The 25,634-nt window shown below is 45.8% G+C and overlaps 1 protein-coding gene across 2 annotated transcripts in view; it reads right to left on the minus strand.

Annotated features, from left to right (window-relative positions):
- JADE1 (jade family PHD finger 1) overlaps window positions 1–25,634 on the minus strand; it is a 66,932-nt gene that overhangs the window by 30,842 nt on the left and 10,456 nt on the right. For both annotated transcript variants that reach the window (XM_066573752.1, XM_066573753.1), the window contains exons 2-3: window positions 14,287–14,365; window positions 1,183–1,262 (exon numbers count right to left, since the gene is read on the minus strand). In XM_066573752.1, coding sequence (XP_066429849.1) covers window positions 1,183–1,262; window positions 14,287–14,365 — 159 coding nt within the window. The remainder of the gene's footprint in view (window positions 1–1,182; window positions 1,263–14,286; window positions 14,366–25,634) is intronic.

Raw genomic sequence — 25,634 nt, forward strand, 5'->3', positions numbered from 1 at the left:
ACAGTGCAGCACAATCTCCGATTTGATAAATGAATTTTGGATTTATGCTTTGATACACAAGTAATGTTATGTTGTAAAACTATTAAAGCAAAACCCGGTCAGGGTGGATGAGGATTCCAGTCTGGGTTATTTTTAGTAGACGATCAGGTTCAACGAGTTCAAAAAGTCCAAGATCCAGCCAGAAATAGCACTAAGAGGCCATCGCTCAGTGCAGCGCTGCGTTACAGTGATCACAAGCCAACTGTTCTAACTAGTACACTGTCTCAGACCTGGAGGAGGGCCATGGACTGCAATAATAGGTTTAGGGCATGTTTACATCTGCACCGAAGGCTCCGTTCAGGGCCTCCCGCACAGATCCAGCATAAAATCCCAGATTAAGTAGCAGTCTGCTGCACTACATCATCTAGGAAAATGCTGGATCAAAGGATGGAAGCTGTACGGAACCCATTATAGTCAATGAGTCTGGCATGTGCCAATTGCAGTGGCTCCTATGAGGTAGCCAAGTAATAGAAAAAATAAGCAGAGGTGTGAAAGAGGCCTTCCCGCTTCCCCCCTGCATGAATAGGTGTGGTGATTGTTGGCGGAAGTTGCATAGATGATTTAAAGGGGTTGTCCCGCGCCGAAACGTTTTTTTGTTTTTTCAACACCCCCCCCCCCCCCCCGTTCGGCGAGAGACAACCCCGATGCAGGGACCTAAAGAAAAATCCGCACAGCGCTTACCTTAATCCCCGCGCTCCGGTGACTTCTTACTTACCGGCTGAAGATGGCCGCCGGCATCTTCTCCCTCCGTGGACCGCAGGGCTTCTGTGCGGTCCATTGCCGATTCCAGCCTCCTGATTGGCTGGAATCGGCACGTGACGGGGCGGAGCTACACGGAGCCCCATTGAGAACAGAAGACGACCCGGACTGCGCAAGCGCGGCTAATTTGGCCATTAGATGGCGAAAATTAGTCGGCTCCATGGGAACGAGGACGCCAGCAACGGAGCAGGTAAGTGAAAAACTTCTTATAACTTCTGTATGGCTCATAATTAATGCACAATGTACATTACAAAGTGCATTAATATGGCGATACAGAAGTGTATAGACCCACTTGCTGCCGCGGGACAACCCCTTTAAGCCAGGTGCGCAGCAACACATTAATTTAACAGTCATAGACCTGCTACAAACCCGTCCGTACAGTACCTCAGAGGGCTTCTGATCTTCCTGCCTTGAGATTCTGCCATGTTGAGACCTTGTCTGTTGAGACCAAGATGTAGACAGGCCTATAAAATAAAGACACAAATTGTAAGTAATGCAAACATATCTTCACAATTAATATAGCAACTCATAGAACAGGTAGAGTGATTTTGTAGCCATACGTGGTGGTTTTATTCCTGAGGGTCTAATCCCAGGTCATGGTCAAAAACTGCACCATGGGATAACTCTCACAAGACTAACATCACTAGAGCTTGGTGAAGGCAATGGACAAGTCACTAATTTAGGTGGAGGAAGAAGCATCTTAGTGACAAACCAGACAATTTTAACCCTTTCCGCACTCAGGATGAATTTCCTAAGTCTTTACAGAGAGGTACTTCAGTAGCCAAGGACGTATGAGATACAACTTTGTTGCCTATATATCTCAGGCTGCATTGCAGATAGAGCTTTGATTTTGTCTTGCTTTAAATCTTCTAGCTGCACGCGAACAAAACCATACAACCGTACAGATGTTGCATGAATATTAAATGTCCAAGCCCACTATAGCAGAGCTTATCCATCTTTTTCTACTGCACCCTCACTAGCCAGAGAATAATGATTGCCAGTCCTCAACATTGATCAAAGCCCATATTAAAACTGATAATTTTTTCAGTTATTTGTTTTTTAAATTGCCAACCCAGAGAAAGATCTCTACATGCTGTGCCATTTTGCCTGGTAAAAAAGTGGAGGGCATGCCTGAAGCCAGACAGACCCCATTATAACCAATGAAGTCTGTCTGGCACCACCATTCAAGTCCAACATAGGCTGGATTCAACATTTCCATTTTTCCACTGTTTGGCAGTTAGGACAATGGAAAGTGATAGCGCTGGTGTGAACCCAGCCCAAGATACAGAGACACATTTTTATACTGACATGATGTATTTCATGCTAGAGAATGGCGAGATCGAAAACTTGAGGGTAGTAGTAAATTAGATATCACTTTAACAACCTATCAGGAGAAGTATGTTTTAAAAGGGTTGTTCAGATACCCTGTTAGAGAATTCTGCATTTATATAGGGGGTAGAGTTGATCACTAGGGATCCCAGCAGCTGTGATCTGCTAATTGTTAAGGGACCGTTATTTAAGGAGGCGGACCCACATGAATGACCATGTGTACATTCCCCCTGGAGTAGCACTGTAATGTCTGGCCAGAAGTGGCTTCCCTCGGCAAGATCAGCTGATGAGATGTTACTTTACAAGTATCAGACCGCTGAGGTCTTCATTGGCTGCAGCATTCTGGGATGTCCCGTTCACAAACTGCCTCTACAGCCTAGAAACTGATTTAAAAGCGTGAAGGGATGTGCGGCGCTGGAGGGGAAGGGACCTGCGATGTGAGAGTATAGGAACTTTTATTTATTTATTAACATGTTCAGCCTATTGGGAGAAAAAAAAAACATGGACAAGCCCTTTAAGGCCGAGTTCATATGTTGAGATTAAGGAAGTAAACCTGCAAGAAAATCCACACCAAAAACTCTGCAATGAAATTTGTACATGACTTTGTTATGCTTGAGCTGCTGTTTAAGGCTCGATATCCACGGGCGGATTTGATTTGTGGAACCCACGTGAGAGATCCGCAAATCAAGATGTCCATAGGGATGCATTAGCATCTGCAAAATAATTTAAAGCATGCAGATGTGTTTTTTTTTTTTTCGCAGCATGTTCCATTTTTCTGCAGATCCTGCGCTAACGGCTTCCATTGGAGTCAATGGAGGCCGTCCGATCTACGGCCACAGCCACACCGTGGGCGTGCCGCGGATCAGCAGATTTTTTTTTCTTCTAAATTGCACTGCGCATGCATCCAGCACATCACTGGCGCGTATGGACACTTTTTTTTTTTTTCACGTGTGGTTGCTATGTTATGACACGGAATCCACAACCTGTCTGCAATGTTAATTACGGATGGGCCATGGGTTGGACGGCTTCCATTGACACCAATAGAAGTTGTCTGCGCAGAATCTGCACAAAAATAGAGCATGCTGTGATTTGTCCTGCGCGAGTGGAAAACGCAATTGATTTTTTGCTCGTGTGCACAGAAAGAATTGACTTCCCCTAGCATGCTATGGACGGTATTTGCTGCGGATCCCCGCGTCAGATTTTGCAGCAAAAATCCGCCCGTGTGCAGGCGGCCTTTGGCGAGTCTCGTAGAAATATTCCACACTGGTGAAAAGTCCCTAAATGGACTTTTTAACCTCCCTCCCAAAAAGGACCACAAACATGAACCATTTTCACATCAGAGAGGGGACACATAACAAAACCATAAGGCTTTTGACAGATCCTTTGCGCAGCCGTCAAGTTTCTATTTATTTTTAGAGAAAGAAGAATAAAGTCTGCAGTACAAAATCGGATTAAACATGGCGACCCGCGGCTGTGTGAGCAGAGAGGAAATCAATGAGATTTGTTAAAATGTGTTTCAAAACTAATCCATCTAAGCTGCCAAACATAACCAAAAACTCCCCGACTACTAGAGCTCGTGGCTTGTACTACAATGTAATGTGATGAAGAGGTTTTGGCAACGCTGGTTAAAACTTCTGGATGACTTCTGGGAAGTTCCTTTCCACAACAGTGCAGAAGAGCGCTGCCGGCTTTCTAGACATCTGTGGGCACTTCTCAGGACATTCTTTGTGCAGCTCCTCATCCCAGTAAACATGTTCCATGGAATAGGGGATTATCCTGGCTGTATTCCTGGCATGACAAGAACCGTTTCCTTTCTGAACTGAAATCTGATCTTGGCTCCATTCCTACTGATGAAGGCTACTAGTCCGTGTTCTGCGAGGATGGGGTCCGCCCCGCTGCCGGACATCACTGGGAGCTCAAGCTAAATTTATCGTGGCAAGAACATCACTGAAAAATGCACCGCGGCCTCCGCTTATATAAACCTGCTGCGGCCCATCGTTAGAAGGTTACGTAAATCCACCGCAGCCGGATGGACCTTTACCCTCTAATAATGGAAGATTATTTCAGGTGCTCGAGATTCGCAGCAAATTTCTGCATCTGTTTTATTTTTCTCCTTCCAAGTTCTATCAGGTTTTATGCGAACAATAAAAAGGATGACGGTAATAAAAGCTTACTATTAAAGTACAATAGAAAATTATGGGTACGGCATTGACATACAATGAACAGCCATAACATTAAATCCCCTTAATATTGTGTTGGCACGTCTCCTCCCGAGCCATGAAGACCTGCGAGGTGTTCAGTGGGACCCGGCAGCAAGTTAATAGCGGCACATCCTTTAAAGGAGTTATGCCAAGATCTGAAGTTATCCACAGCATAAGGTAGAACTAGCTGATCAGCCGGGGTCCAACCTCTAGGACCTTCACCTATCAGGAGGATGGACGTCACAGAGGTGCCTACGTGGATGCAGAAGTGATTAACCCTCTAGCGACCACCGCACAGACTTTTTACATCCTGGTTTGCTGGGTTTTAATCCCCAGGGCCATAAAAACACGCTTCCCCTGGGGATTAAAGCCCTGCAGGCTGTGCACGTAACAGCTCCATGCTGGTAACTGCCGGAGATTGCTGACAACCTAGAGCTGTCATGGGGCCGCGGGAAGCCCCCCCTCCTGCAGTAATGCAATCGGCGTTATCCAACGCAGATTGCATAAAAGTAAACAGAAAGTGAAAAAAAAGTTAAAGTTTCAGCTACCCGCATGGATCAGATCCATGAGGTGAGTCGAGAGTACTTACCCCCGTCCTCCACGATGTCCCACAGCAATCTGGTCCAGAAAGGACCTGACGCCGCCTTCTGCACATTCATGCCAGACAGTATTATGTCACACGCAGAAGGACGGGAGGCCCGGGAGATCTGAAATCTCCTGGCTCCCGGCTACTGAAGGTAGCCAAGAGGCAGGAGATATCACCGGGGAGCGTGGTGACTGGTCCCCGGATCCGTGATCACCGTTATCCAATGGATAAGGGCGATCACGGAAAACTGAAAAAAAGGTAAACTATCATTTTCCCTCATGGATCAGATCCATGAGGGAAGCTGAAAATACTCACCTTGCACAGAAGGCCAGAGAGCCCGGCGAATTAAAAATCTCGCTGCATCCGGCTGTCAAAGATAGCTGAGTGCAGGGAGATGTTGCCGGGGACCGCTGCCAGTCACATGATCACTATTATCCATCAAATAACAGTGATAATGCAAAGTTAAATCAAAAAAATAAAAAAAAAGTTACACTTTATCTCCCTTGCGGATCGTATCCGCGAGAGGAGATGAAATTGCATACCTAAGGTCTCCGGATTTGTCCCATGATGGGATCTTTATCCGCGAACCTTACACCGGCTTCTGCACATGGGCCCATTAGCAAAATGGCAGACGCATGCGCAAAAGTCAAGGAAATCTTAAATCCCCCTGCACCTGGCTGTCAAAGATAGCCGAGTGCCTGGAGTGGGCCGAGGGGCCGCGGTATGCGGTTCCTGGTCACGTGACTGCCATTATCCAATGGATAATGGAGATCATGTAAAAGTTTTTTAAAAAGTTGAAGTTTCATCTCCCCTCACTGATGTGATCGGTGAGAGGAGATGAAACATCTTACCGGAGGCCTCCACATTTGAACCCTGACGGTGATCCACGTCCATGGACCCTCCTCAGCATCTGCGACTGTCGCGAAAATACTGGACACCTGCGCAGGAGCCGGGGAGCCCAGGAAATGTAAAATCTCCTTACTCAAAGGTCACCGAGAGCCTAGCCTGGAGCAGTGACCGGTGGCCTTGTTGAGCGGTCTCTGGCCACCTGATAAAAAGGTAGCATTCTACCCTAGGCCGGTCTCACATGGCATTTTCACCACCTTAATGCAGTACAATATCGGCGAAAAAATGGCAGAATCACTTGGATATGCAAAACCTTTACGGGGTTATTCTATGTTAAAGTGACATGTCAGATTTCCACAATTTGCCCTGGTCATTAAGATACAAACAGACGGTCACTAAGGAGTTAAGCATGTATATTGCCAGTCCCAATCACGTCGAATCACGGCGTCCATGGACTGGACTTAGTTTTCCAGCACAGTCAATAAATGTTCCATCAGACTGAGATCTGGGGAATCTGGAGACAAGTCATCTTCTTGAATTCTTTAACGTGTTTCTCAAACCGATCTTACTGAATTGGTGACTTGTGACACATAAATGCTAGGACCCAAAGTTTTCCAGGAGACGTTGCCCAGAGCATCATATTGCCTCCACTAGCTTGTTCCAATGGAGCATCCTGATGCTACCTCTTGCCCAGGTAAGTGACACACACACACACACACAATGTCAAAGAAAATGCAATTCTTCAGACCAGGCCACCTTCTTCCATAGTCTAGTTCTGATGCTCACACACCCATTATATTGCTGCAGAGGTTATTGTTACGGTAGCTCTTGTGAGTAATTGGACCAGGGGAGCGAACTTTCGCTTCCCAAACACACACATCAATGAACTTTGCATACCCATGATCCAGTAGCAAATTCAGTGGTTGTCCTTCCTTGTACCACCATTAGTAGGTACCAACAACTTCATATCAGGATCACCCAACTAGACTTCTTGTTTTTGGTGATGGTCTGACTCGGTCATCACAATCTGGGCTTTGTCACAGTCGCAAACACCCTTCTCCTTCCCCATTTTTTCAGCTTCCAACACATCAACTTCAACGGATTTCCCAGGGCCTCTATAACAAGCTCCGTCAACACTGGTGCAATATTGCCAATTGTGGACTGCACCTGCAGCCACTAGTGCTCATGTAATAGTAGCCTAATATATGCCACCCCTTGACAGGGGCTATTCTCATGATATAATCAGTTATTCATTTACCAGTTAGTGGTTTAAACCCATTTGTGACATCCCCCATATATAAATGGCTGACGTGTGCAGAATCAGCAGCCCGCTCCATAGCCGACAAGGCTTTCGGTTGACATCTGGTTGTGATTGGAGCTAGCTCTAATTGCAGCCATGTAACTACTTAGATGCCATGGTCAATGCTGACTGTGATGTCTACGCAACGATCCAAAGGACATCTTCCAGAGCCCCATTGCCCTGCCACCCCCTTTAACAACATGATTGCAGGGTGCCGATGGGTTGCCATCGGAGCCTGGGGCCTAGTGAAGCCTTCCATGCAACTGTACATTTCAGACTATCTAGTGGACAGGATCTCATCTGGCTGGCATCAGAAGCACAATATATTGCAATATTGAATTATATTGTACAAGCAATCTATGCTCACAACGGTTTCCTTTAAGCTATGCGGCCACACAACATCTGCAGTCGCCCCACCCAGCTGCTCCGACAGCCCGCTCATCAAGCTGTGCTCGCTTACATCCCTCCAGTCTACTATGTGCCTGCCCAAACTGTGAATAGTAGACCATGTTCACACAGTGGAAACGGATGCAGAATTTTCCGCATGGATTCTGCCCACGGCTAAGTTGTGCGTTTCTGCACGGATCTGCCCATGGATTTATACCTGTCAACGGGCAAAATCCACGCGTGGAATTTCAGACGAAGTAGTAACAGAAGAGCCACGGATTTCTGCTGTGGGTTTTAGAAGCGGAATCCCGAGAACATTCTGTGTGGGATTCCGCCGTGTGAACACATCCTTACGCAGCAGAGGAGGCTGGCACTAGTGCTCTTTATTCTAGATCTGATGGCCGGGATCTTTCAGTTTTCAACCCAGCTACCATTGTTCTTGGCTAATTTCTTCTATAGCAGAGGTGGTCTGTTTCCATGGCAACGAGCAGTAAACAACCAGGGGGCTCAATAGCTGCAAATGTCTGGGGAATGGGGCTTTTTTCAAAATAAACAATGGGTGAACTCATTGTTTTGCAATTTCAAAACCCATTGAAATAGGATTCCTGAGATGGGAATACCCCTTTAAAGGTGCCTAGCAATAACGAACGTGTGCATCTGTAAGGGAATCCCAAGAGACAAGATGATCTGATGAGAAGCAGAGCCTGCTGGGGATGAAACAGTATCTCCCATTCACTTTAATGAAGGATTGCACAGGGGGCCACCAACGCCCCTTCCCTCATTCTCAGGACTGGAGTCACGGTGGTGGCTGTTCATCGGCCAGATTTCAGCTAGTTGATCTACAGTAGAAAACCCGTATCGTAGATCTAAACAATACGTAGAAGTTTGAGGTAGTCCTCTATGCAGGTCACATATTGGCTAAGAGATGACCGCAGTGGGAGGTAGCATCAAACTGAACGCATCACTACATTAGTAGATTCTCAGAGATTTTTAATGCTTTTTAAAAGGCCAAGTCCACACGCAGTAGAATTGCAGCGTTTACCCCAACATGTGCCCGTACCCCACACTCGGCAGGTTTATTGACGACGTTTCTGCAACGGTCCCATTCATTTGAATTAGGCTTGTAGAATGTCATGTGATTCAGGTGAATGAAACACATTACAAATCTGCTACATGTGTATGTACCGTTACATTATCTGCAGGGTAAGGACGTACAGAACGGCGGCAGCAAAAACCAGGAGCACGTGTGGTGGGTGCGAGTCACAAATTGGTAATCCGTGCAGAAACGGCCATGCGGCGTGGAAATTAAAGATGCAACTGTCAATTCTTTTTTTTTTCCCCGCAGCGGCCTCTCTATGGGGAGAGATGGCCGCAGCGGAAATGCAGGCGGTGAAGCCGATTCAAAACCCACAGCTGTGGTTTTCCAGTGGAATGCTCGTGGATTTTCGGTGCGGCCAATCCGCGAGAATTCCGCTGGAAATCCGTCCCGTTTGAGCCCAGCCTAACAGAGGCTGCGTTAAAGGCCCCTTGTGGAAAAGGCTTGGAGTCACGTGGCTTCAATGACATTACTGGCCAGACCAGCAGGGAACACAGTTGGTGTGAGCTTGTCAATAGCTGCACTATAGTATTACAGCCCAAGTAAGTCTTCACATGGCAACAGCTCGCCCGCCCTACAACTAGCGCACAATCTCTGCTTATCACACCACCAATATAGGTCATTAGGTCTGGAATACTAGAAGTGTGCAACACAGTACAGAGATCGGAGCCCGGCATTCACACATCGGTGGAAACCCACAAGAAAGACAGTTTTAAAAGTAGCAATAAACTAAGTTTTGTTGCAATTAAAGAACACGACATAGAAAAGCGCAGATGTAGCAAACGTTAACGTGTTATGATAAGTGGACTCGATTTTCGGCGGTTGTCATGATGTGACGGCCATGTTAACAACTGCGGCATCTGTACCGCCGACCACTATTGAGACATGTAGGGCTTTTTACACAGGTCACAGATACAATCCAGGCCTGTTATTTAACTGGCTGATATTTGTTCATCTACATCTTTTTTTTTTTTTGAGGGGGGCATTGGCCTGAAGAGGAGCTCCGATCCCTGCCGCTGGTCCGGCACCCTGAACTGTAATGTGCCCACTACACTGAATGCCAATGCTGGGCTGCTGAAAGGAATACTTGCCAGCAGGGGCATTCAGTATAGCGGTCACCAGGGGGCGGAGCTTTTCATATTTAATAGAATGACGGTAACTATGCCGCCACTGTGCTTTTTTAAAAACACTTTTTGCAGTACATTCCTCGTTCACACAGCGAGATGTGCTGCCCACAACAGTCAAGCTTCATGGCAGCATAAACGACCCAATTAGCTGACGAAACACCCTCTGCTCATTCGTCAATTGATTATCAGCCCGTGGGAAGCTGCGCACAATCAGGCCAACCAGAATTTCTACGAGTGTTCGTACCCGATTGTCAGCCTGTGTAAAAGGGTCTTTGAAGCGACTAATTTGATACCAAGACAACATTTTGCTGGAAACAGGGAGAAATATTACCAAGCGATCTTCTTTCTCACCATTCTGCAACAGATCCACCCCAGAAATCGTAATTTTTTCTTCTGTTTTGCTGAGATTCATTCAAAAACTCTGGGGTCAAAATATGCCATACACCCCTAGATGAATTTGTTAAAGGATCTAGTTTCCAAAATGGGGTCATTTGTTGGGGGTTCTCTATGGTTTTGGCCGCTCAAGGGCTCTACAGGTGTGCTATGGGGTCTAAAGCACCTTCAAGTAAAATGTCTGTTCTGAAAGCCACCCGCTCGGTTTGGGCCCCTTCGAGCAATGCAGACATAAGATTAGGGCCACAATGGATATGTCTCTTAACACAAAACTGACAGAGGTATCTATTTTGGGGTGTAAATCCTCATTTTCATGTGGCACTACAGAAAAGAAATAGGTCTTTGAAATGACATTTTCAAAAACATGAAATTTTATATTTTCTCCTCTAAATTGCATTAATGCCTGAAAAAAAAAACCTGTGGGGTCAAAATACTCCTGACCCCCCTCAGTGAATACATTAAGTAGTGTAGTTTTTAAAATGGGGTCATGTGTGGGGGTATCTATCATTCTGACACCTATGAACCTTTGCAATCTTGGCTTGGTGCAGGAAAACAAAATGTTCCTCAAAATGTTGATAAGTAATGCTAAATTTGAACGTCATCTAAATGCTTAAAAAAAAAAACCACCAAGTTTTTTAAATGTGTGCCCAGAATAAGGTAAACAGATGGAAATATATATCTTAGCAAACACTTGTACAGTATGTTCGCACATATTTGACATATTACAGTTGAAAATGTGAAAAACAACAACTTCCCCCCCCCCAAATTTGGCGCTTTTAATAAATATACACAAATTCTATTGGTCTATTTTTACCATCTAATTGAAGTACAATATGTGGCGAAAAAACAATGTCAGAATCACTTGGATATGCAAAACCTTTACGGAGTTATTCCATGTTAAAGTGACATGTCAGATTTCCAAAATTTGGCTTGGTCACTAAGGCGCAACCAGGCTTCGTCACTAAAGGGTTAATGATCTGATACTAACAGCATAACTGCAGCTTTTCCAGTTGTGTTCATTATCTCACATTACTTGCTGACCTATTTGTTGTATCGTCATTTATGACAATTATACACCGTGTAAGCAATTTCATCACAAAATCAACTACATGCGGGATAGAAAAAGTCTATTCGTGTAAAAAATACTTAAATTCACCCAATTTGCAAACAAGGGTTAAACCATCCAGCCTCTTCTATGTGATATTAGAGGACATAACGCATAGCTGGGAGCTGCAGGACGGACACCTGTGCCTATCCACACGCTACTGTCAGGACCTCAGCCAAATCATGACAGGTGAGCAAACAAGGAGCGCAGTCGTACTGCCAAAATAAGCAATTCTCTGTTCTTCTCCGCTCCGATCAACACGAACCCCCTAAACTGCAGCACACTGGTTTATCCGGTAGTACAACACTGCATCAGACACCATTACATAGCAAGGGTATACAGATGTAGCAGGCGCCAAAGCACTACACCATTCATAACACATGCCAGAGCGCTCCACACCATTTGCGTAGCATGGCCATACAAAGTGTTGTAGTCCAATTTTCTTTTTGCAGACCTGAAGTGAACGCTGTCTCCAAAAGTTCAGGCAAGCTTATGAAGGAATCTGGTTTCTTCAAGACAATGCGACTACTCACAAAATCCGTATACAAAAGCTGTAAGCGCAAAATGCTGCAGAGGTCCCGCAGCGGTTTTTACAGCGGTGGAGCCGGCTTATGACCCTGCGTACTGCCACGTATGGCGTCGAAATGGTCATGTGCAGCACACCTGTTTTTTGTCATTCCCTGCACTGTGAATGGGCGCACGTATATACACGCCTGAGGAGAACAATGGGCTCTAGCTCGCATATGTATGCTGCAAAATAGAACATGCGGCGTTCTTTTTTGCGCTCGCGTATTATGCAGTTACAAAACGCTAATGTGATTGGATCTGTGTAAGGCAATGTAATTGATTGCCTGTGAGTTACCACATATCACACGGACGTACAGAGCCCGCGTAATATGCGGTCAACATACGCCCATGCGAGCCCGGCCTATAGCTTGCCTCGATATTTGGAGATCATCTCCACTGCAGATTTGTAAAAATATAATCGGGCTACAACTATGAAATTTAGGTCAGACATACCGCCTTTTCCCACGCCAAGGTGGTTATAAGATAGTGACACTGTCTTATATTAATTTTTGCCCCAAAAGAGGCACAGAGTCCTTTTTTTTTTTAAGGGGGGGGGGGGCGGCCTTAATACTTATCTAGCAGGCAGCGTTCGGGTGCTCACGCTGGGCTGCGGCGCTACGGCAGTCTTTTGTGTAGTCCTGCGATTGGTTCATCGCAACAGCTCTGATTGGATGACAAGCACTGTGGCTCAGCCAATCACAGCAATCTCTTGAGGGAGGCGGGGTATTCAAGCCCCATTACCAGGAAGAGAATGCTCTTTCAGTGCTGAGGACTACACGGAGGACAGCCGGAGCGCCGCAGGCCAGTGTGAGGGACCCGTACACCGCCTGCTAGGTGAGCCTTTTTTTTCCCTCTGTAGTGTAGCTAGGGCTTATTTTCAAGGGAGTGTTTATATTTCAAGCTCTGCAACCCTCCCCAAAAATCAGGGTAGAGCTTATTATCGGGGAAACACGGTATATGGCTATGTTCACATCTGCACTGGAGGCAGCGCAGCATGCTGTTGCAATTCATCTGTGGAAATTTCTGCCGGCCTGCAGGAAGCTGGATGGACTCCATTGTAGTCAATGAGGGCCATTTGGGGCCGTCCAGATCCAGCACTTCTGTTGCTCTCTTCTTCAGCTCTTAGGATAGAGCTGAACAGCCAAGCTCCGGTCTACAGCCAACCTACGAGTAGTACTCTAACTACATTTTCAGTCTAAAAGTAGGTGACATAGGAAAAGGCAAAGACCAATCAGCACCTTGCAGTATATGAGGGTGGGGCTTATCTCAATTTATGGCCTACTGCGAACAGGAGAGAGGTGGAGCCTCCTGTAGCCAGTTGTCTCACACCCAGATACAGGATTGTGAGGAGGACAAGGTGGGACATTGCTGATCTCCTGGGACACATACTGAAGACGTCTTTATATATTTTTCAGTTTGTATTGAAAATGAGACAAAACGGCATGAAATAGAAAGGAGGATATACGTTTTCTATGATTAAAGACTCCTGTTTGTTCTCTGGTGGGGCTGAGATGCTTGAGGATTTCGGTATTGTCAGAGCAGTAAGCTCAGAACCCAACAATGTCTTGTAGGTTACGCTTCAGAGATTCTCGACACGTCTCTGTATCCTGTCAGACACTGAAGCTCTCAGATAATGGACTGAAGCAGCATCTTCTACGTCACATCTCTAGCGGGGCGTTTGTGGCTTCTTCATTGCATACTGTAAGAAACCATTCTGTATGTGATGAAGGAAGGCATCAGGAGATCAAAACTAATGCGGAAGTGGAACAACTTGTTCTTAGCAACAAATCAGGGCACTGCTTATATTTTTCAGAGACTAATAAAAGGATATAAATTTTGATAACTATAGACTAGTCCCCTCCTTCCATGTAGTCCGTGGTCTGCAGGCAGCCATAGTTGTAAAAGACCAGCAGGGGAATGCTAAGGAGGGCAGGTAAGAGTCAAATCCCTAGACTCAGCGTTTCAGCTCCTATGAACCCATAGCTGTAGCTTACAGGGCTCATAGGAGCCAACAGGTTCCCTTTAACCCTTTCCAATCCACTGTCTCACATCTCCCTACATTCTGATTGAGGCTTGTACAGCTCCAATGTCAGAAGACGTCCAAAAGGGTATTCTTACCGTCTATTGCCAGCCACTCCGCTGTCGGAGCCTCTCTGGCGCACACACACTGGCTTTAGCCAGCAGATGGCACTGTTGTATAATAGCAAAAAGAGAAAGCCTTTTAGGAAACCCTGAATCCAAAATCGGATTGGAAAGGGTTAATATAAGATGTAACTCTTCAGGGACCCAAGAAAGATTAAATTACTCCCTTTGGTGATGGATATGGACAGAGTTTCTCAGCAGTCTGTCCCTTTTCAGTACAATGCTAGTTTCTTCTACTACCACGATGACTTAAAGGGGTATTCCCATCTTGGCTTGTCATGGCCGAGATGGGAATACCCCTTTAAAATTTTCTAAATATCCTTAAAGTCTTCTGTTGACGAAGAACTGTAATTTCCTGTAATTTGGTTTAATTACATATAAATTTAAAAAAAAAAAAGTTACAACTTACTGGCATTGTCATCAGAGTCTTCACTGCTGCTTGGCAGTCGTGTACGTTTCATGGTTTGCACAGAGATGCAACAGGCAACCTGTAAGTTAAGAAGAAAGACATGTCAATGGTCAAGTGTGCCTAAAAGGATACATGCGCGGTGGGGCTTCTGACCCGTTACCCTATGAATTACCATAGAAGCAGTGGATATATTGAGTTACAAATTATTCTCATCTCCTTATAAAATGTGTGGCATCAATCACAGACAGGTTTGGTAATCAGACTGCCAGGTGATCTTGGTTAAAGGGAAAGTTACTTAAAGAGAATGTGCCACATTACTAAACAAGTCCTGGTTCTCAGGCAATATGGGAAGGAAGGAAGACCTCTCTGAAGATGAAAAGCATTAAATAGTCCGATGTCTTGCAGAAGGCGTGAACACAATTGGTATTTCACATAAACGGAAGAGAGATCATCAAACTGTGAACAGATATGCGAGTGATTCACAGGCAAATGCAATTTGATAAAGGCTTAATAAGGAAAGTTACTGCCAGACCAATCAATCTTCTTAAAAGTTAAGAATGCCACTGATGAGTAAACCCGTATTTGAAGGTGCTGGTGTCTCCAGAGAGTCAGAAAACTCTCTGTGCAGAATACCGCAGAGGCTAGTAGTTGTGTATAAGGGCTAATTCAGACAAGCGTATATCGGTCGGATGTTCACGCCCGGCCGATATACGCTGTCCCTCTCTGCAAGGGGAGGAGGCGGGCCAGGCCGTGAGCTAGTGCACTGAGCTCCCGCCCCCTCTTCGCCCGTGTTTGCAATGGGAGGGGCGGAACTTATCTCCACCCCTGAAGAGCAGGGGAGAGGGCAGAGAGGGGGCGGGAGCTCAGTACACTAGCTCACAGCCTGGCCCGCCTCCTCCCCCTGCAGAGAGGGACAGCTTATATTAGCCGGAAGTGAAAACATGGCCGATATACGCCTGTCTGAATAAGCCCCAAGACTGTAGTTCGGCCACTGCTAACCAAAGCTCTCAAAAAAGTTAAAGTGTTTGCCGTGGGCTCAGAAATACAAGACGACTAATTTTCAAACAGTTTTCTTCACGGATGAATGCCATGCTACACTGGATGCTCCCCATGGCTTCTGAACGGCCACCCTGTTCCTACAAGACTGAGGCGTTACCAGGGAGGTGGTGATGCTTTGGGCTGGAATATTGGGAAGCGAGATGGTAGCTTCCTTTATCGTCAAAAAGAACACTAACTGAGGATTTTCTGCCATTATATGAAAAGAAGAATCGTGCCTACTAAAATAAAGTCATTTCCATGCAAGACAACACACCATCCCATGCTGCAAAAAAAGAAACATTGACAGCTTGGCTGCTATGGGCATAAAAAGCAGATAAAATCATGGTTTGGCCACCATCAGTTCCTGACCTTAATCCCACTGAGAACCTGCATGGTGGCACAACTGGCATCCTCTAATGAAGTACAAGCAGAAACTACACATGGGCTAACGAGTTCAATGGATAAGAGAGTTGCTCCAGTCTTGTCATAGAAGGGCTGATATATCAATATGTAACTTGATCTGGAAATATAGGCGTTTAGTTTATGCAAAATTATCTGTGCATGCAGCAAACAACGCATTTAAGGCTCTATCACATGAGCCTATTTCACGCGCGGGAGCACGCAGTGAGTGCGCAATTGCATACATACTTGCTGCGTGACGACAATCCCCATACGCTATCTTGGTGTGTATACGCGCACAATAAAAATGCCAAGATAGTGCATGCCGCAAACTTTTTTGCATTTTTCGCACTGTGAAAGGCACAACTGAAGGTTAGTGCGGAGATTGGTACCACATATTACGCACACAAAACCCGTGCGCATAATACCGGGTAGGAGCCTTTAGGCTGCTTTGACAACTGCTCAGTTCAGGGCTCCGGTCTCTCTGCTCAGTCTTCGGAAGAGAAAAACTGAAATAAGACATTGCCTTGCAGTGTGAGGGTCCAGGTTTAACCTAGGCCCCCAGCATTGAAAGGCAACAGTGCAAATGGATTGTCTTCAAGTTGCATTTGCCTCCTATTGAGTACACTACAATAAGAAAAAACAAAAAACAGATCCATGTATATTCAGTTTCCAAAACTGAAAACAAAAGTGCAGCCGTCTGAGCTTTGGATCCAGATGAAATGGAAACAAAAAATACAGAAACGGATTAAAACTGAAGACCTTCCATTTCAAAACATTTCTATGACTTCAAAACTAAAAAGTTTTCTTTCCTTTTTGCTGTCTCCACGATGAAACAGCAAAACACGAACGAAGACGGTAGTGGGAGCGAGCCCTTATGGCAGAATCCTGCGTAATAGTTTGGGACAACTGAGTACTTGTAATAACATCTACATTGTAATATAACTTAAGGTTTAAAAGATATCCTTGCATCCTAAACACTCCATATAGAGGGCCACTCTTAACAGCATGCAGCAGTGTGGCAGGTCTGAGACGCAGGACAATTACTTTTCCCTTGAGTTCACTCAAAAATAGCAACACCATACATACGTATCTGACATGGAATCGTCTTGTGAAAATAACTAAGACACACACACACACACACACGCGCACACGCACACGGCTTTAGGAAGTAGTGGTGAACTTCCTTAATGCTTCACATACTTTCACCATGATTATGCAGTGATGACCGTGCATGTCCCCCCTTTCTATTAAATGGCCTGATCTGTGACTTTCAGGCACACGTATTAAGTGTGACACAAAGAACTTTACATGTTCTAATGTTTATTTTTCCACTGTACATTGTAAAACTGGTGGGAGTATTGAACGCTGACACACGTAAGCCTGTGGGGCCTGACAAGTGCCTCACATAGTGAAAGAATAATGTTCTTGTCCCTCGCCCCTATACCTCTTTTAGGGGTGCATTAAAAGCGGTATAGGGGCGAGGGATGAGAACATTATTCTATCACTATATAAGGCACTTGTCAGGCCCCACATGGAATACTGCATACAGTTCTGGTCACCGGTGCTCAGGAAAGATGTTACGGTATTGGAGGGGGTTCAAAGATGGGCAACTAAACTAATACATGGAATGACGGGACTGAAATACCCAGAGAGGCTATCAAAATTAGGATTATTTACTCTAGAAAAAAGAAGGTTAAGAGGCGACCAAATACCCATGTATAAGTACATGAGGGGACAACACAAGGATCTCTCCCAGGATCTGTTTATACACAGGACTGTGACTGTAACAAGAGGGCATCCGCTACGTCTAGAAGAAAGCAGGTTTCATCACCAAAATAGAAGGGGGTTCTTTACTGTAAGAGCAGTGAGACTGTGCAACTCTCTGCCTGAGGACGTGGTGATGGCAAAATCCATAGAGGAGCTTAAGAGGGGACTGGATGTCTTTCTAGAGCGCTATGACATTACAGGATATAGACATTAAATAACTAACGGGGCTGTTGATCATGACCTTGGAGTCAGGTAGGAACTTCTTTTTTTTGCCTTCCTCTGGATCAACGAGGGGGGGGGGGGCAGGCAGGCTGAACTAGATGGACATGGTCTCCCATTAGCATAACATACTAAGTAAGGCCCCCTGCACACTGGCAGAAATTACGCGGTGGGATTTCCCACAGAATTTCCGCCTGTGGAAGCTGCCATAGGATTGCATTAGAAAACGCAATCCTGGGCAGATGGCCACGATTTGTCCGTGTGAAAAAAAATCACACGCAGAAAACAAATTGAGGCATGTTCTATTTCTGTGCGGGTCTCGTAGAGAAATGTCACTCCCGGGCCGCCGGCTCCGCTCTGCGCATGGGCCGGCTGGCAGCCGGCACATCACAAAGCCGGAGCCGCAGGTGAGACCCGAACTGGTCCCTGCAAGGGAGCAGGTCGGGTCCCGCTGCGAGAATTCTCGCAGCCGGATCTGACCCGGCCGTCTGCAGGCGGCCTAAGCTGTCTAAATCAAAGTATAAAGTCTTGTCTTGAATCCTTAGGTCAAATAAATGAAGTTTTAAAAATAAATAAAAAGAAAGTTTCTTTTTTCTGGAAATATTTACTGCTCAAAAATTCACAGGGATCTAGTCATGTAATAACTAGTCATATATAACGCCATCTAGACTCTTATGCGTCTGAGTAATTATCTCAGTTTGTAATGCAAGATTAATTTAATGCGTATGAAAGTTGAATATTTAATCAAATGGTTTGGGTTTTTTTCCTTCCCCTCTAGCACAGACAACGTATATGACAAGGTAGCCGAAGCAACGGTGGTTGTGCGGAGGAGACTGAGCAGTGTGACTTTAGTGACTTAAATAAAACCTATATACTATACAATCCATCCTGTCGGCTCACGGTTGGTGAACGCTTCCGTTTGGAATGCCATGTACGACATATAGGATATTCTTCCTAGGAAGAAGCAGCAGTCATCTTCCTTCATTCATCTCCGCTGCCCGTGTGCAGGCAGCCGTCTGGGAGAAGCATATGAACGATGAACAGGGAGGACGTTGATGGAAGCTTCCGAATGTAAATGGCTTATGTTCTCCTTAGAAAGGCGTCTTCCTCCGCATTTTCCCATTGACAAGCAAACCATGTTGAGCCTCTGGTTGAATAAACTGACATGTTTTGCCTGTAGGGGTATTTGCATTTCTAATACAGCATGCAAAGTAGTTCTCAAGAAAGAGCGGCCTGAAGCAGCAGTCAGCGGCGCCAGGGTTTACCTCCTCTGCATGCAACATCCTGAGGAATGGTCTCTGCCTGCGATATAACCTTATATTACATGGTAGTGTGAATAGGGAGAACCAGAGCATGAATATTACTCAGACAGGTGCAAATAAAATCAGGCTGACCCCGCATCTGGTTAGTACTTCAAGCTGGAGCTCTGATTAAGAACTAATAGAATGTTCAAAGCATGCAAGAATTCCAGTCTGCCGTATTGTGTCTCGGTGGATCTTAGAACTTTGGGGGATAAAGCTTTGGATATCTTCTCTAACCAAATGCTGGACAGGCTTGATTTTCTAACACGTAATGTGAACACTAGTGTGAAAAAAAAAACAAACCCTGGTCCTGTTCTGATGTGTATGTGACTCTATACGGACATCCGGAAGCTACATCGATGGCACATCATCATTATGGAGTGTCCTCCTTTACAAATGTGAACTTTATGATCCGCTACGGAGAACTAAAACTTTAGGAAATTCCATTTCCCAAAAAGTTATTTTATGTCCAAGGACAGACTATAGTCTACGTCAGTCTCTAGGGTTAAAGGCACACGGCTATATCTCTGGGCCGTGTGTAGTCTGTGTATTCCATGGACAGCAACATAGCCGATTATAACCTATGGGCCCATTTACATGCACAATGTTTTTCACAGCCCAGAATAGGACATAACATGCGGTCCACTTTTGGCTTAAAAACTGCATGGCAAGTTGCCACACAAAATAAAAAAAGTTTTTCTAAATATTTTTGGGGGCATAAGATGCTGAGGTCCAATGTTAAATGTAGGTCAATAGGGAAATGTATGGGATTTTTTGGCTCCCCCCCCAACCTCCCCACTTGACATGGCGTTTTTTTTGCAGGAAGCTGTAGGTTTGGAACTGGTATTTTTTGCATAGACTTTTTGATTGTAGCCAAAAAAAAAAAGTTCTGAGTGATAGAAGCCTGTTGAATAATTGCTTGTTTGGGGTTTTCCCAGCATTTGAATACATGTATTTTTACTGTCTAGTAAGCCGCTACAGTTCCTATCTGTAGAACCTATGGCATATAGACCTGTAAGACAGCGCTAGGTGCAGTATATAGGTATACAGAATAGACAACTGCTGCTGAGATAGCAGAAGTCAGACTAAAGCAGAGAACAGAGTCCCATTACAAGGGGCACACAGGTCGTAATGATGCCGCTGCTTTCTAAGAGCTGGAGCACAAGCTGAGCAGCGGTACTCACAGCTGATAACACCAAGCAGATACACAGCGGGAGGAAGCCTCCTGCTAGATATGCTCTCTAATGATGAGGCCCTCACTTCCCCATAGGCTGCTGCTAGAGCTGTAATAGTCCCACTATAGTGGTTATATGAGCCTATATTTAATTGCATTTATTGTACAGGTCTTCCTCATTTGCTATTATGTACCGTATATGCAGGGTTTACTATACATAGTATAGTGCAAAAGTTTTAGGTCTTATGTCCACGGGCAGATCTCATTTGCAGGTGATCTGCAAATCAAACCGCCCATAGGGATACATGGGCGTCCGCAAATGAAATAAAGCATGCGGATTTGATTTGCAGACCTTCTGGTCAGAAAAAAAAGAACAATTTTTATTTTTAAGTCGCAGCATGCTCTATTTTAGTGCTGATCCTGGACGGACAGCTCCCATTGAAGTCAATGGAAGCCGTAGGATCCACAACCTGTCCGCGGGACAGCAGGACCACAAAAACTCCAGTGTGGATGTGCTGCAGCGCTCCAACAGCAGCTTCTGCACGCATCCACAGTGAAGAAAATGAGGACCCGGACAGGTAAGTAGAAGACCCGCTGTGTCCAGGGCCGCCTGCAGGGGCAGATTCCACTGCGGGAATTCCATCCGCCCGTGGGCATGAGGCCTTAAGCAGGAAAAATGCTGCAAAGTAAGAATACTTTCCAAAATAGAAAAGTTCTAAAATAGTTTTTTTTGTTGTCAATTAACAAAATGTAGAGTGAATGAACAAAACGGAAATCTGTATCAAATCAGACCAGTCTTTGCTTCCAAACCACCATCTACACTTGTACAAAGTCACGGATTTTGTAGCATAAGGGCTCCTGTCCACGGGCGATAGTTTATTGCGTTACCCACAGCGATAATCTGGCCGAGGGTAACGCAGTGAACACTTTCCATAGCGTCAGATAGGCTCAGCGCGGAGACCTGACATCTCTCCCCCTGCTCCCCAAAGGCAGAATATCGCTAGTGATATTCCATCACGGCCGTGGACAGGGGGCCTTATAGTCAGGCGTATGATTAACCAATTGTACGAAACAGGTGATATACAGTTATTAACAGAAACCGTTGTGTAGGAGGCTTAAAACTGGGTACGGAACAGCCAAACTCTGCTACAGAGGTGAGGTTGTGGAAGACAGTTTCCTGTCACAGTTCATACACCATGGTAAGGTTGAGCACAGCAACAAGACACAAGGTAGTTATACTGCATCAGTAAGGTCTCTCCTAGGCAAAGATCTCAAAGCATACTGGGGTTTCAAGAGGTGTTCCAAGCTCTTTTGAACAAGCACAAGGACACGGGCAACGTTGAGGATCGTAGATACAGTGGTTGGCACATACTTTGAATTTTGTTGACAAAAATAAACTATTAAACACTTCTATTTTGGAAAGCATTTTTAGTTTGCAACATTTTTTCCCACACCTGCCTAGGGCTGGTTGCACACGGGCGGGTCGGATTCCGCATGCAGAATCCGACTCTGTGCCCGGCCGGCATCCACACGTTCCCACCTTTCTGAAACCTTCTCTGTACCGCACGGCGAGCTGTCAGACATGCAGTACAGATGTTTTTTTAAACCTCTGCTTTTCCCGCGTCATTGCCTTGCGATGATGCAGAATCCAAAACCTTTCCGCAATGTCCTTGCGGGAGGGACCGCGGATCGGACAGCTTTCAATGGAAGCCGTCCGCACGGATTCTGCGCAAAAATAGAACATGCTGCAATTTTTCCTCCACTAGTGGAAATATCACAATTGATTTCCACTCATGTAGAGTAAAAGGCGCTTCTCAATAGCATGTTATGGGCGGTATTTGCTGTGGACTCCGGAGGTGGAGGTCCACTTCAGATTCCGCAATGTAAATCCGCCCATATGCAGATGGCCTAAAACTTTTACACAGTACTGTATTTTCAATACTGCGATTCCGTTGCAGATCCGACACATAATTACCGGACGAAAGAGTGCGGCGTGCAGCGTTTGCTTACGCTAAAATACCGGGCAGCTGAGCAGAAACCGGACGAACCCAATTGTTTGGCCATGGGATTCCCCGCCTCAGATGTGAAGGCGGGCCAGGAGACACATCCAGTGACAATAAACCATAGATGCTAAACATGCAACTCCCAAGAACACAATGTGCCATTCCGTGGCCTCAAAACAAAGGTCCACCTTTTTCCACCACGTCACGTTCAGTCCTACGCTTTGCATGCGGATTTCCTTCAGGTCATCATTATAATAAGGACACCTCCATATTGCTTTTACCTAGCTATAAATCCCCAGACAGCGTGGACTGCATACTGCTAGGGTTGTGCTCAAGGGCTCCGTCACACGGACATATGGCTACAGCGTGTAACGCAAGCAGGTATGCTTGTAGCCACATTCAAAGCAGAAAGTGTTGGGAAGACCGATCCCAAATAATAAGTGTACGGCTGCTATCAGCTTACTTTGTTAAAAACTTCTGCCAGGTCCCCTTTAAGCATCCGTCTAACTCTAGCCTCCGGGTACGTGAAGATATATATATATATATATTTATTGGGTTTTGTTTGAGAACAAACACGATTGACTGATGACTACATCCCAACGTGATCAGCCCCTATGGGTCCTGTCACTGCAGCTTTACCTCCATCTCAGCACCTCCATCTCAGCTCTCATTTCAGATGCCAAAAGCTGCTTTCAGGTGGTGACCTGGTAGCCTTTATGTGTGAAGCGGAGACCACTTTGGTCTCCACTTCACATGGTTTCTGCTTTCAGTCAGTAGACCACAGTATCCCCTTCAATAAACAGGAGGATATGCAGACCCATATCTCCCCAACCAGAGACAAAGGACAGTTTTGACATAAGTTGGGTCAATAGAGCTAAATGCAGTGTTCAAGCGTCATCTGGGCAGTCCTATGTAAATACAACAACACGAGCCTGCGTACTGAGAGATGTACTAAAGAGTTAACGTAAAGCCATCCCCACAGCCGGGGATCCAGGCACGTTTCCACACCGCAGCATTCTGTGGTTTCTTAGCCTTTATAGTAAGAGGAGCAACAAAAAGGAAAACTGAATTACTTTCATTTCTGGCAATGCTGGGCCTTATTTATTACAACTGTCTAGGAGAAACGCTGTCTGTTCCCCATAACAACCAATCAGAGCTCAGCTTTATTTCTGAACTACCCAGAGGCATAGTCATTATTGCACTTTGAGCATGTTCGGAGTGCAGAAAACATGCTCTGCCTGTTCATCTTTGCCGGGAGCATCTTCTAAACACATGCTCTGGCTATTCATCATTACTGGAGCACACTTGGAGTGTGCTAGTTGTGCTCCAACCAAAAACAAGCTTGAAAACAGAACAATTACATGTTGGGGCCAATTTATCGTGGGCGGACAATGGTGCAGCATTGAAAAGGATGCAGAAGTAGCAGAGATGAAGCGGTCAGAAGCCTTCCCTCTGTCTGATGAGTATTTACAAGCCCGTATAGACCGATGATAGAAGCATGTAACAGATTTTTTTAGTCCACAGCATATTTAACTTAACAAGTGACCATTAATGGACAAAGAATTCACAATAACTTCGTTACATCTGCTTCAGACTTCTGGTCACATGATGCACTCTAGGATGTCACAGATTACTCTAGGAGTGATCCAAGAGTGGAATGATAAATATACATATGGTAAAATGAAAGCTGAGCTCTGATCAGACCGTTTTCTTCTAGACATTTGATAACTGAGGCCCAAGTATGCCCACACCCTTAACCACGACAGAAGCAATGTTTAGGGCTCTCCCACACGAGTGCATTTTACACGCAGGTTTTATTCACGCGGTACCAATCTTAACACTGACTTTCAATTGTGCCTCTGCATGCACCATCTAGGAGTGCATTATGCACGCATACACGCCAAGACAGTGTATGGGGATTGTCGGTACGCAATGCATTGCGCACTTCTGCGTGCTCCTGCGCGAGAGACGCACACGCAGCACACAGCCCTTACACAGCACGATTTTGATGCAATTCTCTCAGACTAAGGCCACTCTCACACATGCGCTTGTAAAAATGCCGCGTTTTAAATCACAGAAATGTATGAAAATAGGACAGTGCTTGCAAACCGCTGCGTTTTAGCGCATGTCTGAGCAGCCCCTCTGAAATCAATGGTAACGTTTGACCGCGTTTAGCGCTGCTCTGAACATACGTAAAACGCTGGTAAAACGGATATGTGAGAGCAGCCTGAGGCTAACGTCACACGGGCTTTGAATCACCGCCCAATATCGCGCTCGCCACTATGCGATTTCCCCATGGATGCGAGGATTTTCTATCTTAAACCCGCCTCGCATCACTTCGAATAAGTAGCGTTCCTCCGCCGCAGCTGAAGGATCACAGTTTCTCTCATTGTTTTCAATGGGGAAACCGGGAATCACATCGTGCCGCGTGCAGCTAGCAGGCGGTGCGATGCTGCCGCCGGCCCCATTGACATTGACAGGCGTCACAGGGGTTCTGGCTGATAAGCCCCTAGGTGTGAAACCTGTCCGGTGTACCTATCATTTGGCGTACAAGTGGATACAGGGGGTCAGTGGGGGCCCATTTGGTCCCACCTAGCACCCTGATGAAGTGGACTGGAATCTGTCACAGTCCACCGATACCAATAAACGTACCCTCGTTCTTTTTATTCTTGGGGTTACATTTAGGATCTATTTCTGCTTAAAGCCATTTTTGTGCAAATTAAAAAAAATTGCACGCTATATTTACTGTCAGCAATTCCACTTTCATGGGTATTTGGTGAACTCTAGCTGGCACAGTGGCAAGAGCGGTGGGTATAATGCATCAGTTTCAGTGCCCAACCAACCTCAATTAAGTGAGTAATTGACAGAGTGAATCTGCTTGTGAGAAGCATAAGCCATCTGTTCTGCCATCCCGTATGATCCCCCTGGGTCCCACAGGCTGAAGATGCCCATCAACCAGGAGCCGGCACTCTCCGAAATCACCGGCACCCCTGCCAATTCTCACATTACACCAAATGAATGTGGAAAAATACACACAGGCTGCTCTGGGCTTTATAGTGGATCAGTAGGCCGCAGCGCAGCACTCAGGTAGGTCGGCTGCTGGTGCTTTTCTAGTGGATTACTGGGCTGGAGCGCAGCACTCAGGTAGGTTGGCTGCTGGTGCTTTTCTAGTGGATTACTGGGCTGGAGCGCAGCACTCAGGTAGGTTGGCTGCTGGTGCTTTATAGCAGATTACTGGGCTGGAGCGCAGAACTCAGGTAGGTCGGCTGCTGGCGCTTTATAGTATATTACTGGACCGGAGCACTCCGGTAGGTCGGCTGCTGGTGCTTTATAGCAGATTACTGGAGCGGAGCGCAGCACTCAGGTAGGTCGGCTGCTGGCGCTTTATAGTAGATTACTGGGCCAGAGCGCAGCACTCGGGTAGGTCGGCTGCTGGTGCTTTAT

The sequence above is a fragment of the Eleutherodactylus coqui genome, chromosome 7 (genome assembly GCF_035609145.1).
Source record: "Eleutherodactylus coqui strain aEleCoq1 chromosome 7, aEleCoq1.hap1, whole genome shotgun sequence".
Lineage (NCBI taxonomy): Eukaryota > Metazoa > Chordata > Amphibia > Anura > Eleutherodactylidae > Eleutherodactylus > Eleutherodactylus coqui.